The 14,253-nt window shown below is 54.9% G+C and overlaps 5 protein-coding genes across 5 annotated transcripts; 2 read left to right on the forward strand and 3 right to left on the reverse strand.

Moving 5' to 3' along the window:
• Positions 1-775: 775 nt before the first annotated feature.
• On the forward strand, positions 776-1,497 carry W97_00415 (uncharacterized protein; the record flags this gene model as incomplete). Its single annotated transcript, XM_007778330.1, has 3 exons — positions 776-850; positions 909-1,047; positions 1,109-1,497. The coding sequence occupies 3 exons, from the start codon at positions 776-778 to the stop codon at positions 1,495-1,497; spliced, it is 603 nt and encodes a 200-aa protein (XP_007776520.1).
• Positions 1,498-2,940: 1,443 nt separating this feature from the next.
• On the forward strand, positions 2,941-4,848 carry W97_00416 (uncharacterized protein; the record flags this gene model as incomplete). The annotated part of the gene is made up of 7 exons (XM_007778331.1): positions 2,941-3,066; positions 3,133-3,317; positions 3,366-3,445; positions 3,494-3,874; positions 3,941-3,964; positions 4,035-4,360; positions 4,414-4,848. The coding sequence occupies 7 exons, from the start codon at positions 2,941-2,943 to the stop codon at positions 4,846-4,848; spliced, it is 1,557 nt and encodes a 518-aa protein (XP_007776521.1).
• A 302-nt stretch (positions 4,849-5,150) lies between these two features.
• W97_00417 (uncharacterized protein) lies at positions 5,151-9,146 on the reverse strand (the record flags this gene model as incomplete). The annotated part of the gene is made up of 5 exons (XM_007778332.1): positions 5,151-6,214; positions 7,226-8,501; positions 8,550-8,712; positions 8,759-8,842; positions 8,896-9,146. 5 exons carry the CDS (start codon positions 9,144-9,146, stop codon positions 5,151-5,153), a joined length of 2,838 nt encoding a protein of 945 aa, XP_007776522.1.
• Positions 9,147-9,883: 737 nt separating this feature from the next.
• On the reverse strand, positions 9,884-11,391 carry W97_00418 (uncharacterized protein; the record flags this gene model as incomplete). Its single annotated transcript, XM_007778333.1, has 2 exons — positions 9,884-10,206; positions 10,257-11,391. The coding sequence occupies 2 exons, from the start codon at positions 11,389-11,391 to the stop codon at positions 9,884-9,886; spliced, it is 1,458 nt and encodes a 485-aa protein (XP_007776523.1).
• Positions 11,392-12,203: 812 nt separating this feature from the next.
• W97_00419 (uncharacterized protein) lies at positions 12,204-13,866 on the reverse strand (the record flags this gene model as incomplete). Its single annotated transcript, XM_007778334.1, has 2 exons — positions 12,204-13,314; positions 13,604-13,866. The coding sequence occupies 2 exons, from the start codon at positions 13,864-13,866 to the stop codon at positions 12,204-12,206; spliced, it is 1,374 nt and encodes a 457-aa protein (XP_007776524.1).
• Positions 13,867-14,253: the final 387 nt, after the last annotated feature.

Here is a 14,253-nt window from a genome sequence, read left to right on the forward strand (position 1 = left end):
TTCCTTAAGAAAAATGGTGATTACTTTACGTTCTTGCAAAGAGTTTCCACATTCTTCCGCAAGGGCCAGAGTTTAGGCACGAGGAGAGGATCGCAACTGAGTCAACAGCTGAGCCAGTCACTTACCGAGCCAAGGGGACATGGCGTACGGTCTAGATCATGAAGCCCACGGTTTGTCGAGGCTGGCGGCGTTTCCTGCTGTCGAACTTCCTAATCGGTCTTGCCCGCTGCCCCTTGCAGCATGTAAGGACTATACAGTTCCTTAGCTATATTTAGCGTTGTTGCGTTCCTCTCCACCAGCCTCTATGTTGGCACGGCGGAGGATGAACAGTATGCATCAAGCACGCAGATATTACCGTCTCACCAGTCATTCACGCTATTAATTTTGTGCTCGGTAATCTCAATGAATGACAGACCTGCTGGTCTACATGTCTCGTTTTGTCCGCTTGCGGTACTCATACCACGTTTGTTGCCCTTGGCTACAGCCGCGCATTTCCCGCAGCTCCACAATGGCACGCTTGTTATACGGCCTTGTCCGCGGAGGACTGCTAGGTGTGAACCCGAGCGCAGCGTGGCGCTAAGGTTGCCGCTTGCGGCAAGAATTTCTTTCATAAGCTACGTCGTGCGTCAACATTCAGGCCTCACCCAACCAGCAAGGAAATCATCCCTTGAAGGGTTTACCACGATTCCCCGTCATTTCAGCATCACCACTCCGTCTGACACCTCACAAACATCTACTCGAGTATACCTCTGTGCTTGTGAGAAGTCGACCCAGCATGAAGACTTTTACCGTACTCGCTCTTCTGGCCACTGTGGCTTCTGCTCAGCTTCCCAATATCCCGACATGCGCAGTAAGAACGTGTCCAACTCACGCAAGTTCCACGTCGTACTAATTACTCTGCTCTCCAGCTCCAATGTTTCCTCGGCGCCCTCACCTCCGACGGCTGCAGCTCCCTCACAGACTTCGCCTGCCACTGCAGCAAGACGGACCTGATCCCCAAAGTCCAACCGTGCATCCAGACCGGCTGCTCCGCTGAGGATCAAGCCGGTACGTTCTGACACTTCTTACTACCCTACTTTCTACATCGGAGACTAACTTGCTTCCACAGCCGTCATGAAAGCCGCCACAGAAGCCTGCGCCGCAGCCGGCGTCCCCATCGCGGTTCCCGCCGCCGCTCCACCGGCCGCCATGACCCCTGCTCCCGCGGCGGAGGAGGCCCCGGCGGCATCGATCGCTGCTACAGAGGCGCCAATGTCTACTGATGCTTACGGTGCTACTATCATGACGACTACCACGCGTACCAGCATCAGCGGGGTTGTTGTCACGGCTACGTTGAGCTCGGGAATGGCTGCTGCGTCGTACTCTGCCGGCAACGCTACGGGCAACGCGACTTCTGCGACGCCAGCTTCGTTCACGGGTGCGGCGGAACGAAGGGGCGTGGCTGTTGGAGGGTTGGTAGGGCTGTTTGCGGGTGTGATTGGTATTGCGGCGTTGTGATGGGTGAGGAATGAGCTCGGCCTTTCTGAGTGTGTTTGCCGCTGTATGGAATGTGGGACTTTCCAAAAGATGAATGTCAAATTGAGAGCTACGTTGTAGCGTCTAAGTGATCTTCTTCAATATTACATCGGCGGAAATTCCAATCTATGGAAAGGCTTGATGGTATTCCGTACAATGCAGTCCGAACGAATTTTCTTCAAAAAGTAACAACACGTAATCGCCACACAAGACTTTGGTTGAAAGTCACAATGAGAATGCCAAAAACATACAGCAGTAGGTATTCGCTAGTGGTCACCCATCTAACTACTAATCTACCGATTCAAGGCTTATGTGAGGGCAGAGCGGACGGGATACCCAGTTCTCTTTGATCTATGGCCGTATGTGGCAGACTGAGGCCATGTTTGCAATACATGTCAATCATCAATAGTCATCTGGGGTAACAGTCATTCTGCCCATGCTTGAATCATTCATATTCATTCTCTTCGCCCAGGACTATTCAGCCACTAGCGTTAGAAAAAGAACGGGCTGGCCTTTCTCATAACAATGTCTGCTGCACATGCGTCTGCAGATGAGACAGATAAGGACAAGGTCAGGCGCACTTTCGTAGGCGGGGTGCCAGGTGCTCCTCTTGCAGCCCATACCCAGATTTCAGTCTCTTCGAGAACCGAAGAACCACGCTGGTCGATTTGACACTGTGTTCATACAGATCTTGGGGTTTTGCCAAAGTCACGGATACCGTGGTCGCTTTGGAGTGTTAAAGAGGCTATCCAAAGCACCAGCTCTACGAGACAGGCCCGTCAAAACCCTGTTACCCGCAGCAAATCAGCGACTGCGAGTTAGATCAGTTCCCCAAGGCGTCGGGAAGGAGATCGGGCCGCAAGAGCCCAGATTGGCTGAGCGATAGCGCGGGGATGTCCGAAAGCACTCCCTCATGCGCTCTCATGCGTTCACGGCTACGGTGCGTTGATAGGGTTGGATCTTCGATAGACGAGCAGAGGAGCAGCAAAGCGGAGATGAAGACTACCTCCCAGCCCGTGCTCGCGGAGCTCAAATCGATTAACATACATATGTAGGCACATCAGTCTATTCGGCTACATGCAGCAGCAGCCATCCCTGTAGAGGCCCTTCTGTCTAGTCGGCCGTGTAAATTTCCTGTACAATTGGCCTCCTGCACATCCATGCATGCCGCACTTGCGTGGACATTTGCGAATGGCTGTAGGATCATGCTGCCGCTGGGTCAGGCAGCACCTGATAAACCTTGATGCAATCCGCACTCGGCAGCGCGTTTTGTCCAGCCGTCTTTAAACCGCCCGGCTCCTGGGTACAGCTCCTGGGTACAGCTGTGGATACATGTTCGGGCACTAAGACCCAATTACTTCAGTATAAGCCTCGTTCGCCCAGCTTTCTCAATTTCCCAGCACGTGTTGCTCTTCACCCTCGACCATGACGGGCCTCAACGACATCGAGAAAACCGCGAAGACGGAGATCCCCAAGATTGAGGTCCAGGAAGCAATCGAGGGCGAAGATGTCACGTTCAATCCCAGGGCAAAGGGCAAAGGCGTCCTTGAGGTGCGTTGCGCACCGTTCTGCCAGCCGACCACTTGCGACTGCACAGAACCGCTAAGAACCTCACAGAGATATATCAACTTTCCCGCCGCCATCAACTTCGGCTTCATACTACAAGCCTCCTGGGAGACCGTCGCGCTCACCTTCCAATTCTCACTCCTCAACGGTGGACCTGCCGCAATGCTCTACGGGAGCTTGTTTGCGGGTATCGGCTCAAACATCGTTGCTGCTTCGCTGGCGGAGATGGCTTCCATGTAGATCCAACATTAGCTTTCAAAGGGCCAGGCGGTGACTTAACACAGAGACCCTTCCGTCGGTGCACAATATCGGTGGACTGCTAAGTTCGCGCCTCACTGGAACAAATTTTGGGGGCTGATGCAGGGTATGCTCATGGTGTGTACGTCTTGCATCTAAGATTGACATCCCACAGGGTGGATTACTGTCTTTGCCTGGATGTTCGGTTGCATTCTCAACCCCGCAGGCATTGCTCAGATCGTAGTGGGCCTCTCGATCTTCAATTCCGAATCCTATGTGCCCCAACGCTGGCACACAACGCTACTGATTTGGGGTTTTACCGTCGTGCCGTTCCTCGGAAGTCTCTATTTTAGGAAGATGGTGGACGTCCTCCAAACACTTGGCAGTATATGCCATATCGTCTTCTTCGTAGTTTGCATTGCCCTCTTGGCTGTGCTGGGCGAACGTAGCACGCCGGGCTTCGTCTTCAACACCTTGACTCATGACGTTAGCGGGTGGACGAATCCCGGGGTGGCGTGGGGAATTGGATTACTGACTGTAACTTTGCCACTCGTAGGTAAGCATTCTGATGTACGTACGCCTCAACAGATATAGCAGTTGCTCACTCAGAATCATGGAACAGGTTTCGACTCAGTCATCCACATGAGTATGTACAAACGGGGTCTTCTTAGCCTACTTCTCAAGAACAGTCGGAAGAGAAACTGACCAAAGCTCAGGCGACGAGGTCAAAGAAGTGCGTACGCGATTACCACGCAGCATGATCTCGGCCTGCGCGGTAAATAGCGTGATGCAGTTTATCTTTATCCTGTGTCTACTCTTTACAATCGGCGATATCAACAAGGTCGCAAACACACCGACGGCGCTCCCGATAATCGAAGTTTTATACCAAGCGACCCGCTCAAAACCAGCGACTAACTTCATCGTCTCGATGCTGGGCGTGGTTTACTTTATCGCATTCTTTAATGTCCTTGCCTCCGCCTCTCGTCTCGTTTGGGCATTCTCCCGGGACAATGGCCTTCCGTTTTCGAAGCTCTTTGCAGATGTGAGTTGCCCATCCTTCCAGTCATCAGCTCGACTCCTTAACCAGCGTTGCAGGTTCATCCCGGACTAAAGATGCCGCTGAATGCGTTGGTTCTGGTTGGCACAACCTTCTCACTGCTAGCCCTCATCAACATCGGCTCCTCGACTGCCTTCAACACCTTCTTCTCTCTTCCAGCGTTGCTGATGTACATCTCGTATTTCTTCCCAATCCTGTTCTTCTTCCTCAAGCGTTTCTCAGATAATCCTCCCCAGTTCGGCCCGTTCACGCTAGGGAGATGGGGTGCTTTCTTCAACCTCTATGCGCTCTGCTACATCCTCTTCATCATTACTTGGATGCCGTTTCCCACAATTCGTCCGGTTACGGCGCTCAACATGAACTATGCGGGGCCGCTCCTGGGCGCTGTGATCCTGGGGGCGTTGCTGGACTGGATTTTCAGTGGGCGCAAGCGCTTTCAGATTCCGGTCTTGCGGCACACTCCAGAGTTCTAGAGCACGGCAGATGTTGCATGGACTCCGGCGCAGCTGAGACTGCTAGAAAAGCTTGACAATAGCGTTCGTTGGAATCTCGCAGAGCCTGTTCGGCTCAGCGTGATGAGTTGGACGCCAATCTTTAACGCATGTTTCCCTTAGTTTCCAACATAGGAAGAGGGCCATGTAATGATATGAATGACCAGAACCAGAAGTGGTTGAAGGATATAACCGCGAAGTTCGTGTCTGTTCAGCCATCTTGTGTCAACTCCACGCACACCGTCTCATCAACAATGAAGGATTGTTTTAAAGGCTTAGAGTTGTTATGCACTTAGACGGACAGTCTCGCCGTCAGCAAGGCACGGTCTATCAAAGATGACAAGGCCTTCCCGCTTAGTGAGGTTCATGGTAATGCCAAAGACGGTAGTAGTCCCTCCCCAGGCGGTCCCCTCCAGGGATGGATCAACAGGCCGGCAAATGGCACCGCACCCATTCTCGGTATCCTTGAGCACCTGTAAAAGGTCATCTTCGCTAGCATCAGATGGCAACCCGCTGGTAAGCTTGCCCAAGCGCTCATTGCGGTAACCCGAATCCGGCAGCCACGGAAGCTCTTTTAACCCGAGCGGTCTGGACTCAGATATCCAGTGGTTCGTATGGGTGATGAGATCCCGTGCCTTGCCGTTAGGCTCGATGAGCGCGATCCCGAAAGGCGAGACTTCCACCCCGACAGCGCGATCCGGGTCTGCGATGAGGAGGTGCCCGGCACAGCCTGCCCCGCCGGTGCCGCAGGATCTGACCACTTCCAGCGCTTCGGATACGGACTTTGCTTCTAAGATGCAGCGCAGGAGGATATGTATTGGCAGCTTCTCGTAGTCGGTCCCCGCAGCGCGTAACGCGTTAAGAGTGACCCCGACTCCGCAACTGTTGAAGCCGACCTTTCCCACAATGCCGGCCTCCGTGACGGTTGTCAGATTGACTTGCCCAGGCGTTTGTAACTTCAAGATCACGACGTTGGGCAGCTGCGACCCTTTCCAGTCCCAGTTCTGCGCGAGCCATCGCACTTCCCTCATGCCTTCTTTCGCGAGCAGCGAGAACGCGGAACAGCCGTCTGGAGGCACGGCTTCTTGTGGTGCTGCGACTAGAGCTATTTCACTGCGCACATTGAGGGCTAGGATGTCTTCGAAGTCGATACCGGCGCCGTCGGCGATGCCCCGCATCTCGTCGACGAGGTGCGCGGAGTAGCGGTTGCGAGCTATCGTAGGTAGGTAGCGCTTGGCTGTGGTTCGGACGGCATCCCAGTCGAGGCTTACGGTGTCGAGGAAGAAGGCGCGGTAGTTCTCGATGCAGGATGCAATCTGCTTAGTTGCACCGCGTCCATGGCATTGCCCTATCTGAGCGATACGTTAGCTGCCAGCGGCGGTTTGTGATCTGTTTACAATGAATTTATGGCTTGCGCCTCGAGAGACATCACCTCAAACGGAGTGTCCCCCGAGCAATGGATCACGCGGGGATTCGATGCAGAGCCCATTTCAATCTTAGCTTCCTCAGGTAACCGGATCTTGTATATAGACACGACCAGCTCTGCTTCTCGGTGTCGTAGAAGAACGTTCAACCGATCCGAGTTGCGAGACGGACAATTCGGACTTCACACCATCGTAACCTCGGTTGATATCTGCACAGTTGGTTCCAACCGTCGCCCGAATGCATGCTCTCACGTGATATCGCTCAGATCTGCGTATCTCCAGTCGTTTCTGATGGTGAGATTGTTTTAAAGGCTACGAAGCTGTGAGCGGCATGAAACCTCACGATGACGCATGTAGCAACACTCTCGAGAGACCGCTAGTACCTGAATGCATATCTGTAAGCTCCTCCCGAGTTCCGATGAGTCCGACCATTGTGTAAAGACACAAAATCAATGTCAATCCATGAGCCGAGTCCATCCTTCTCGAGGCTGGTAAGGGCTTATGTTTGTGTACTTGCGATCTGATTGTTACACGCGCTTCTCCTCGCACACACCATTACCTCTCATTTCCGATGGAGAAACGTCTAGAAGTAGCGGAAGGATACATGCAGGCTTACTCCCTGACTCAGAAACGCCTTAAACCGGCTAAATACATGTAGAGCTAGGAATGATTACAATGCTAGAGACGAAGAAATGCGACCGCTGAAGCTGTACCCAACGGTGCACACAGAAGCCAAGGACATGTTTTCCAACACAGGACGGAGGCTGGGGTATAGAACAAGAGAAACCGGACAATGAAGAAGATGCTGATGCTGTGATCGTGCGAGCGTGGTGTTGATGAAACGGGCCGGGGGACGTGAAAGTGATCAGGGAACTGATGAGATTGCTGACACGTTCGTACTTAGGGGCTCCCCATTCCTCCACCCCCCACCGTACTCGAGTCCCCCTCAATAGTCTTCCGCCAATGCCGCGGCACACACACGCAAACCAGCGGAAACGCCTTGATCTCGCCCGCACCCTCAGCCCCCACGACACTCCCACCACTCATCCCACTATCCCTCTGCCCATTTCCCCTCGCCTCAAACTCCTCCGCCCTCTCGGAGAGCTTGATGCCAGTCGCCCACCCATCATCCCAGATGCCCACCACTTTGAGCAGGTCCCCGCGCTCGAGCTCAAACTCATCCGCAGCCCGCGGTTGGTACGCCCACAGCGTCGCCACCGTATCGCCGGGCCGAATCTCGTCTTGGGAGTAGTAGTCCTTGAAGAAACCCAGCTGCTCGCTCTGGCCGCTCGCCACGCCCTCGGGGGAGGACTGCGAGATGTGGTCGCCGTTGCTGTTGCTCTGCGGGGAGGTCGGGTCCGTGGCCGAGGAAGTCAGCGCGTCGAGTGCCGAGCGGCTGGAAAGGCTGCCCTCACGCTTCGGGAGCGGGCCACCGCCGAGGCCGAGGCCGTAGCTGGGGGAAGCGCCGTACCGGCTCTCGGGACTGGTATTGTATTCGTCGGAGGAGTGCCCGTTGGCGTAGCCGTTGTGCGCCGAGGAGCTGGACGTGTCTTCTAGCGCCGTCATGCGCGCGACGCGGCCGCCGGGCAGGATTTCGGGGTTGCGAGAGCCGTCGTATGCGGCGGACATTGTCATTGGTGGAGGTTGCGGCGGGCCCTGCCGCGATGGCGAGGGCTGATTGAAGACGCTGCTGGTCTGGGAGCCGTTGCGGCGCCGGCGGAGGAGGACGCAGGCGCAGATAATGAGGCCGAGGAGGGCGAGCGCGCCGAGGAGCGCACCGATTACTATGCCGGCGATTTGGCCAGCGGAGAGGCCGGCGTTGGCGGCGGCGGGCGCGGCGGTGCTGGGTGAGGTTGCGGAGGTGGGAGGCGCGGAGATGGAGGTGGATTGCGGGAAGACGGGGTCGAAGGAGGTGGTGGATGGGAGATCGACGCCTTCGCACCGCGCCTCGACTTGAGCGTTGATGCAGCAGGAATCGGTGGAGTTGAGAGAGCTGGTGGCGCAAAAGGAGCAGAGGCCGGAGAGGTTGGATTGGTAGCCGCAGTTGTCGGGCTCATTGTCAACGCCCGCTATGCAGGTCCCGGAGAGTGAATTGGCGGGCAGTGCGCAGTTAGTAAAGTCTGCTCGTATCTGGCTGATCGCATTGTCTCCCGGGCTGCCGCAAAGCTCGGGACGTGAGGCAATCGCGTGCTCGCTGAGTGCGTACTGGGCCTGCTCATAGGTCAGCTCGGCCAATGAGCAGTCTTCGAATATACATACACAGGTTTCGGCACACAGCGGTCGCATTTGCTCTATCGTCAAACCGCAGGGGACTTCTGATATCTGGACTATGGCATTACAAATTACAGATGTCGTGTATCTCGCATAGTAGTCGGTGGTATTGGTGAGGTTTACGTTATCGCAGCCGATGAGCTGCTCATATCTGTTCCTCTTAGCATTCGCTGGAGAAGCCAGGCGGGAAGTCTCACCTCTGTTGGGTGAAGGACGTTGCGATATAATTTTGTAACCGGTCGTCGAAGGAGGCTACATCAGACACGAATGACAAGAAGGGACTGCGCGGAGATATCAGCACAGCAATTCGCAAGGGTCTCCACAAGAGACGTACAAATAGCCGACCAGTGTAGGGTTCGTGGATATTGAGGACTGGTTGAAGGCCGGACAGAGCGTCGAACCTGCCAGCGGAATGCAATTCTGAGCCATAGCGGACGGTATACACGCTGCGGCGAAAGCGAGGAGCGCAGACTTCTTCAGTGGCCGTGGTATTCGCCGTCGCCGAGTGGTCTTTGGTACGTGGTACGCCGAACGCAGCTCATCCTGTGGTGGAGCACCACCTTGCCTCGGTCCTTGCTCGTCCATGGTTCCCTTGCGCGCGAATGTATACTGTGAATGTTCGGTGTCTGCAGGATGCTCGTATGTGATCGTTGTAGGTCCGAATGCTCGCGTTCAGGTGTTGTTTGCAAGACACCGCGGGGACCGGCTGGTCAGGTCCAGGCCATTAGTCTAAGCCAACGGCTCGTGCAGGAGCCGAGGAGGGTGATTTGGGATGAAAGAAGCGGGTTTCGCCCGGGCGGAAAGGTGCACCGGCGCAATTGGACAGAGACAGGAGAAAGAGCGACTGTGGTAAGAATTGACTTTAGAGATGTCTTGTAAACAAAAAGTCGCGATGTGCTGAAGCCAGACGAGAAGGAACGCAGCGATCTCCCAAGCGCACTGCGCAGGAGCAGATCATCTCGTGTCCAGCCACATCCCGCCTTCCCGGCCTCGTTCCTGCTTGCCCCCAAATTAAGGCACCGGAAGATTGGGCTATCCGCGTCTTGCCCTTGTCAAGGCAAGCGACGGCTTGCTGATTGGCAGACGGCCTGTCTCGGTCAGGCACATCCCGGTCAAACGTCGCTAGGAGAAATTGCAACGCCAAGTTTCGCATTGTGGGAGAGTTGTGATTGGGCGAAGCTGTCCCTCAGCAAGCGCGATTGTATTGTACATGAGTTCCCATGAGCTATTGTACAAAGCAGAGAGACTTCACAACAGAGGGCTAGGGCAGGTCAAGGCAGCGCACATTCGCAATTCCTCGAGACAGCCGAAGCAGAACCAACTCAAACATAGAAACTGCGAAACCTGTCCATCAACAAGCCAGCTGCCTCTTGCGTCAGGACGCGCCTCTGCAGCAGCTCCCACGGCATCTCCGCTGGGATCGGCTCCTCCTCCCCCATCATGAAGCCGCACGCACATTCCCAAGGCTCTAGATGGCCATACGGCTCGCAAACCTGCCGCTTGATATCGGCTTCGATATCCTGAAGTCCTATAGGTGCTCTCACGAAGGCGACACTGCTTTGGCCGTCAGCCGTCGGAAGAATGACTGCATCTAAGAGCGGATGCTGCCAGAATGCTTCCCGATCTCCGTCACCCATCGTCCTGTCTTGAACCCGGTCAGTGGGTGTTACGCAAGATAGGAAGGAAGTGACATACGCTCGAAACCCTCCGTCGCCGCCTCTGCCTCCTGCAACGGCCACGTCATAGTAACCCAGTTACCGTATATCAGATTGTTCGGCGAGTAGCCGCCGAAGTCGGGGCCAGTCTCTGTCATTTCCGCATCCCGGTCCTGGTAGGTCTCTGTGAAGTTCGCATCGAGGTCTCGGTTTGTCTCTGTCATCTCTGCATCCCGGTCCCGGCCCGTCTCTGTCTTGTTCTCTGTCTCCTTCTTTGCCGCAGGGTTCATCTGGAGATTTCGGTTCCATTCCACCTTCAAGTACGGCAGCTCTTGAGTACGCACCTTCCTCCCTGAGGCATCGCTCAGGAGCTTGACGACCAGCCCATCCGGCCAAAGCCAATGGGTCAACCACTCCAGGTGGCGTTGGTTAGGCACGCTCAGGTCTATACCTGATACTTGAAGAGTGATGAGAGAAGCATGACTCACCCGGTGACCTGGTCTCAAGACAATGTTCGATTCAAGCATCGAAAGCTTGAACAGCGCGCCCGAGAACTCGAAGCCCGGCCTTGTACGCCAGACCTCCAGCGGGTACTCGTCTGCTTCCGGCCAATGTGCGTACGACTCCTTAGGATCTGCCGTTGGGAGTGAGAAGACGATCCTCTGTACCAACTGCGCCTTGCCGTGCGCCTCGAGGTAGTCGATGAAGGGAACAAGATCTTTCATGTTATGGCTGAAATCGAAAGTGTTCTTCTCATAGAACCGATTACCGATTTCAGATTGGACCTGACGAGAGGTGGCGGCTAAGTTAAGCGTGGAGCGAGTGATCGGATGTGCCGGTTGTCTGCCGGGGTACGGGAGTTGGATGTCGTAGAACTGATAGACACTCCATCCCTCGCGTTCTTGTCTCCGAAGTAGTCGATGCGGACAGATTGGATAGTTGCGAGTGACAGCGAAATCGTAAATAATGTCGCGGAGTTCAGGTGGCAAGTCCATCAGGCGGAAAGGTTTGAGCTGTGCAGGAGCACTCTCCTCAGAGCGGTGCGATGATGCTTGCGTAAGCGTGGAAGCCGGTACTAGGCGCATCGAGCCTCCAAGAGCCGAATGTCCGGCCGGTCTGAAGCCGTGCCATTGCAAGAGGGGCATGGCCAAATCCGAAGCTTGATCTGGCGGCATGGTTGACAAACCAATGTGAGATCCCTGACCGGGCGTGATGTGATCCATCTGACTGACGTTGAGATTAGAATGACCGGAGACGGTGACGCGATTCAACGCGTCGGCGAGTCAACCTACACTGAAGGGACGGAATTGAAAGAGCAAGCGAAAAACGAAGCGCAGAATATAGAGGATGTCACGGTAGTCGCGCTCTGACGCGCTGTTAGAACGACCTTCAGTGAAGGGCTGGTTACTTGGAACGAATGAGGCGGGATGGAAAGCTCACTACGCCAGACGATCCACCACGGTAGCTTTCTGATAGCTAGAAGACTGACGCACGCGAAGCGAAGTGAAAAGGCGGTTCTTCAAGCTGCGTCGAACGAGGGACGCGTCGAAGAGAAACGTCGAATGTGTCCGGTACGAGCGACAATGAGCAAGCGAAGCAGAAGAGAGCCAGAAGAGCTCCGAGAGCGTATCAGGCCAAACGTGGTGAAAGAAAGAGCGAGAGCGGGAAGGAGGAGAAGAACGGCTACTTAAGGTACGCGAAGCAGCGCAAACGCCATTGCTGAATGCCGTTATCTGGGAAATGAGAAGTGACGATGCCTGACGTATGTCTCTGGTAGCTTGATAGCACTTGTCCGCATGCGGATAATTGACTCATCGTGAAGAGAAGAAGGAGAAGATAAGATTAGTATCACATGCTTGGCCTTTCACTCTGGCCGCACTGTTGGTGATGTCCCCTCGCCCACCGACAGGTAGAGGAGAAGCGCTCGAGGCCTAGAGATTGTATGTAGTAGATGACATGTAGTACCAACGGGAAGCATGCAAATCAATCACTGCAGCCAGCCTTCGTATCCTGCAGGATCTTCAGCGCGCACTCCCTCCATATCTTCCCGAACGCGTAGCAATCGGACCCTTCCAACCCTCGCTTCTGATCCTTGCTGCTCATCGTGATTCCACCTCTCCAGCAAACCACTGAGCTCAGATATAACTTCTTCCCTGTCTTCGATCAAGAGTGCCACAGCGTCGAAGCCACCAGCTCCAGGCGCCACCCCACCAACAACCCCGGGCACCGATGAGCAAGCGTCCAAAAGCCTGGTCTGCGACTCCGGCTCGACGGGCACACCAGAGCACTTCGACATCTCCCGAGTCAGGGCACGGATGCCCGTGATGCGTTCTCGCAACTGTTGGCAGTCATGTGACTCGGTTTCCGCAAGCCTCACCAGCTCAGCGGCGAGGCCCTCATTCTTCTCTTGCAACTGCTTCCATATCCTGTCCGCTTCTTCTGGCTCGTCTTTCCGCCATGCCAGTAGCCTCTTGACCATTCCTGGCGTCTTTGAGCCGCAGTCTACATCACACATCACCAGCCGTAATCCATTGGGCACCTTTACCGCTGACTTGACGATTTCGGTATCCCACTTGGTGGATGGATCCGATTCTTCAACCAGTGACTTGAGCTCCGCTGCGAAGCCTGAAGTGCCAGGTTCTCCGTGAGACTCCAGCAGCGAAGGCGAGAACCTCCGGTAAAGACAAGACCCATAGACAGCAGATGCGACGTCGAAACCTGAGCCGACCTTGCCCTGAGCGGCGCAGTGGGCGGCTTGCGCTAGGTTGTGTAGCCTCGACCTTCCAGCATCGTTTGAAAGCGAGAACTGGTCCTCAGACAGGTAATGAACGAGAAGGGCCGCAGTAAATGCTGTGACGAGCGCCGCAGATGAGCCGAGACCAGTCTTGTGCGCTTCCGACAGGGGTACTCCGAAGCTTGAGAATCGGTCCATTGAAGTCTCTTTGTCGGTCGCTGTGTGCGAGTAGTAGTCGTTGTCTGCTAGAATCGTGATCGAAGCTGGATTGATGGCGGGACCGGCGACTGTGGAGATGTACGAAAGGGCGTAGCTGAGTGCTGTTTCGACGAAAGGATTCGTTTGAAGTTTTTGCAGGGCGGAACTACATGCGGTTGTCATGAATGAGCAAAATGTGTGCAGGGCCACTATGGAGAAGCCCGCCCCTTGTGTTGACCTTCGCGTCTGATGATGTGAAAGGAATAGATATTTCGAAGACTGAGACTGCTCACCTCGACAGAGGCTTCCGCTGCATGAGCACAAGCACGCCTACGAATCATTGCATCATCTTCTCTCTCAAGCCATCTTCTCTTAATCGATTGATATCCAAGAGTGTGGGACATGAAATGACCAAGTGAAACTGCTTCTCGAAACCAAAGCTGTAGGTTACTTACACTCTCAAGTGCGTGACTTGCATTCCCCCATCTGGCCCTGTCCACCTGTAACCATACTCCCATATTGCATACTTGAACTGAGGAGACCTGACGATGATCTCGGAAAGGGTGACGCCCGAGCTAGTATGCAGTGGCTGGATGTGCACGTGTATTCGAGCGTCAAGGCCAAACACCAGCCCGGTGTATTCACGGTCAAGTACGAGATACCCGCCTGCCAGGAGTACTTTTCCAGGCGCGGAGACAGCTTTGGATGATAGAGCCATTGCACATCTAACTACAACAATTCCCTTAGGGACCTTCGTACGACGGGAGGTTCGGATGCGAATTAATAGCCCCCACTCCCAAAGCAGTAACAGCTGCGAACCCCACAAACTGTCCCGCGCTCTTCCGGCGGTGCCTGGGAAAGCAGTTCAGGGCGTTCTGCGTGGTCACAAGCCTGTCGGCAGGGCTGATGTTCAATTGGACACGGGTGGACAGCAGCCACCTCTTACGGCCAGGGGGAGGGTCCGCAGAGCAGGAGACGATTTGTGGGGAGGCTGGGGTACAGAAAGTCGCTCTTGACCTTTCGAGAACGGCCGTCAGCAGTCGGGTTGGCCGTGAAGGATTCGCGATGGCAGATGACTGCGTGCAGGAGCTGATAAATGCGATCT

This window comes from Coniosporium apollinis (genome assembly GCF_000281105.1).
Source record: "Coniosporium apollinis CBS 100218 chromosome Unknown supercont1.2, whole genome shotgun sequence".
NCBI lineage: Eukaryota > Fungi > Ascomycota > Dothideomycetes > Coniosporium > Coniosporium apollinis.